The 3256-nt window shown below is 37.6% G+C and overlaps 1 protein-coding gene across 1 annotated transcript; it reads right to left on the reverse strand.

Annotated features, from left to right (window-relative positions):
• Positions 1-1556: 1556 nt before the first annotated feature.
• LOC114759092 (uncharacterized) lies at positions 1557-2907 on the reverse strand. The gene is made up of 3 exons (XM_028948186.1): positions 2546-2907; positions 2186-2449; positions 1557-2148 (listed from the first exon to the last, which is right to left on the reverse strand). Exons 1-3 carry the CDS (start codon positions 2905-2907, stop codon positions 1557-1559), a joined length of 1218 nt encoding a protein of 405 aa, XP_028804019.1.
• Between the last annotated feature and the right edge of the window lie 349 nt (positions 2908-3256).

A 3256-nucleotide genomic window follows, 5' to 3' on the forward strand; every position in this document is an offset into this window, starting at 1 on the left:
CTTTTATACTGGATTTTGCAACCTTTTGGCAGGCTGGGCAGATTTTCTGCCATGAACAATACAATTAGATGCTGAATTTTACCAAAAACCAGCAGCAATATGACAGCAGATACATTACATATATTCAAATGACTACACCTTAAGTACATCACGGTAAACATTGAACCATTAACTTTTATACTAACTACACGTGTGATCGAATTTACCATTCACGCAACAGTATTTACTAAAAACCAGCAGCTATATGACAGCAAATACAGTATTTATGACATGATTGAACCATTAACTTTCATACTAACTATACGTGCAATGGAATTTACCATTCACGCAACAGTATTTATCAAAAACCAGCAGTGATATGATAGCAAATACATTACATATATTTAAATGACTGCACCTCAAGTACAACATGATAAACTTTGAACCATAACTTTCATACTAACTACACTACACGTGCAATGGAATTTACCATTCACGTAACAGTATTTACACCAAAAAATCACCATATCTATTGACATCTAACTTCAACTTGGGTTTGGATTCTTACATGTTCTTCTTGTGTGCCCAACTTGTTAGCATGTGCTACAATAGTAGATCTTCCTATTCTGGAACTATGACTCTCGTCTTTTTATTTTAGGCCTTCCTGGTGGTCGATTAGTCAAAGGCGGTGCCAAGAACACTTGACTTGCTATATTTTCCACCCAGTAATTGTTAGGATTCGGCATGTCTACTGTCACCACTGGAATCATAGTCCTGCCATAAATCTTTTACTGTGATGTAATGTTGTAGCATTCATCAACAAAATCATACACATTGCAATTCACAGCCTTAATAGCTGCACAGGCATGGGGACATGGAATGCCTGATATTTGCCAAGCTACACAGGTACATTCGCCTAGATCAAGATCAACATGTACAGCTCCTTTTGCTATATGGACACACACCCTACCTCCTCCATAAGGTACACTCAACATGCATGCTGATCTAGCAACATTATCCACCAATTTTGCATCTATGTTTGGGCCTATACCATTTTTCCAATTACTCATTGCTATGCTTGCTACATACATCTTCTTTGCCACTTTCTCACGATGCTCATGTATAAGTTGGGCAACATTATATCGTCTCTCTTTCAACATCCGAGCATTGAATGACTCAGCAAGGTTTGTTGTGTTGTTATCCTACCATTTAAATGGGAATTTACTTAAGGCCCACCTTTCAACATCACCATGATTAAGAAGCCACTCAAATAATTGTGGATTGAACTTTCTCATGTTATCCATTGCACCATCAAACTCAGTGTCAAGCCTTGCATATGCAATGGCATCCAGGTATTGCAGTCCCTCCTCCCTTGCTTTCCCACTAGTCTTCCTCTTTCCTCTATTTAATTTAATCATTTGTGCACTGAAGTTTTCCTTAACATGTCTGTAACAATATGCATGCCTCTTACGACCAAATATTGCTTGCATAACACCTATTATTGCATTGTGTCGATCTGACACAATTGTCAATTCCATCGAGCCAACTATCTCCTTAATCATGTATATGAACCATGTCTAATCCTCAAGTATCTCTCCCTTTACAATAGCAATCACAAAAGGTAACAATTCATTGTCAGTATCATAAGCAGAGGCCGACAATAACGTCCCCTTATACCGTCCACTTAAATAACATCCATCAATGTACAGTACATGTCTAGCACCAGCTATAAAGCCTTCTATACAACACCCATATACTATGAATGCACGCTCAAATGTGTTATTAGTATTACCCACCCATTTGGCCACAGTTTTGTTATCTGTTTCCTTCAACCGTTCACATATCCACGGAATAAGGATATAAGACTGGTCAGGCCTGCCATGTATGTCCTCTAAAGCTTTTTGCTTCACCCTGTATGCTTGTTTATATGTCAACTTCACACCATAATCTCTTTTCAAAGTCTTCCTTATATCATTTGGACGCCTGTCTATGTGATCATTTACCTCATCAGTGATGATTGATGCTATCAAGCTAGCTGAACCACAATGTTCCACACGAAGATTGTCTTGTGCATTATGAACATGCTCATTTATGAATGTTGCCACACGTAAAAAGAGAGTACTCTTTCTACCCACTCTTGCACTTATCCTCCACAGACAACCTTCAACACTACATTTCACATACATTTTTATAATTTTTCACATACTTGTACTCAAACTTGTTTGCAATACTGAACTTATGTACTTTCTTCTTGAAATCTTCTGCATTTGCAAAAGTCTGGTTCCATCGTAACAACAATTCCTTCCATTTCAAAGAATTCATCTTCGGCAAAGGTGTAGGTGCACTCACTACTCCGTATGGCAGGCTTACAGTAGGTCTTTCACTGCCTCCAGAACTTGTACTTTCCAAAGCATTTCCCTCTAACATAGGCTCATCACTCTGTTCTGACAATCCTACCATTCTTGAGATCCTGCATTTATAATTGCCACTATTGTTAAAAGATTTACTACAATATTACAACAATTATCAACTTTCATAACCACCAAAAAATAAATTTCTCACTTACGTTTCTGGATAACCCATTCCTTCCTCCACATTGTCATTACCTTTATGTGCTATATAAATATGTGCATTACGGTCATTATATTCAAATAGATTATCAACTTCACCATCATCTATAAGATCTACCAATACCCTCTCATCAAAACTCAAAGTGTATTTAATATCACAGTCATGACAATCCATGCTGAACCATTCTCCTATCATTGCCCTCAAATCTTCAATTTTGGTACCCTCATTTATTACTCTTACTCTGACAGTCCCACCACAGTATTTAACTTCGCCATCGTCATTTTCTACAAACTTCCCATCTGCGTGAAAATAACAAGCAAGTCTTTTTGAAGATGTTGATACAATGTTACAAGACATCACCACTTGCTAATCTGCAGCAAACAACATTAAATAAAAAAAATTAACTTCTTCGCCAATTAGTTTCCATCAACGTACGTGACACCCAAAACACACACAAAGAGAGAAACTTTTCTTCTATTCGCAACTTTATTATAGGGTTTCACAACTCCATTATTGATTTAACCAACGTTCACCACCTGAACGCAAACTTCACGCCTACGTAATTGCTTGCCAACTTTTTTGATTTCTGCTATGTCATTCGAAATAGTCAATATAAAGTATAAAACCTCATCTCCAACACACCCGTCCCCACCATTGCGCCATAAAGCAGACACAAAAAAGAACTACCCAAATCCCACCATCACGT

This window comes from Neltuma alba, unplaced genomic scaffold (genome assembly GCF_004799145.2).
Source record: "Neltuma alba isolate B1F8T4 unplaced genomic scaffold, ASM479914v2 tig00010787_pilon, whole genome shotgun sequence".
In the NCBI taxonomy this organism is placed as follows: Eukaryota; Viridiplantae; Streptophyta; class Magnoliopsida; order Fabales; family Fabaceae; genus Neltuma; species Neltuma alba.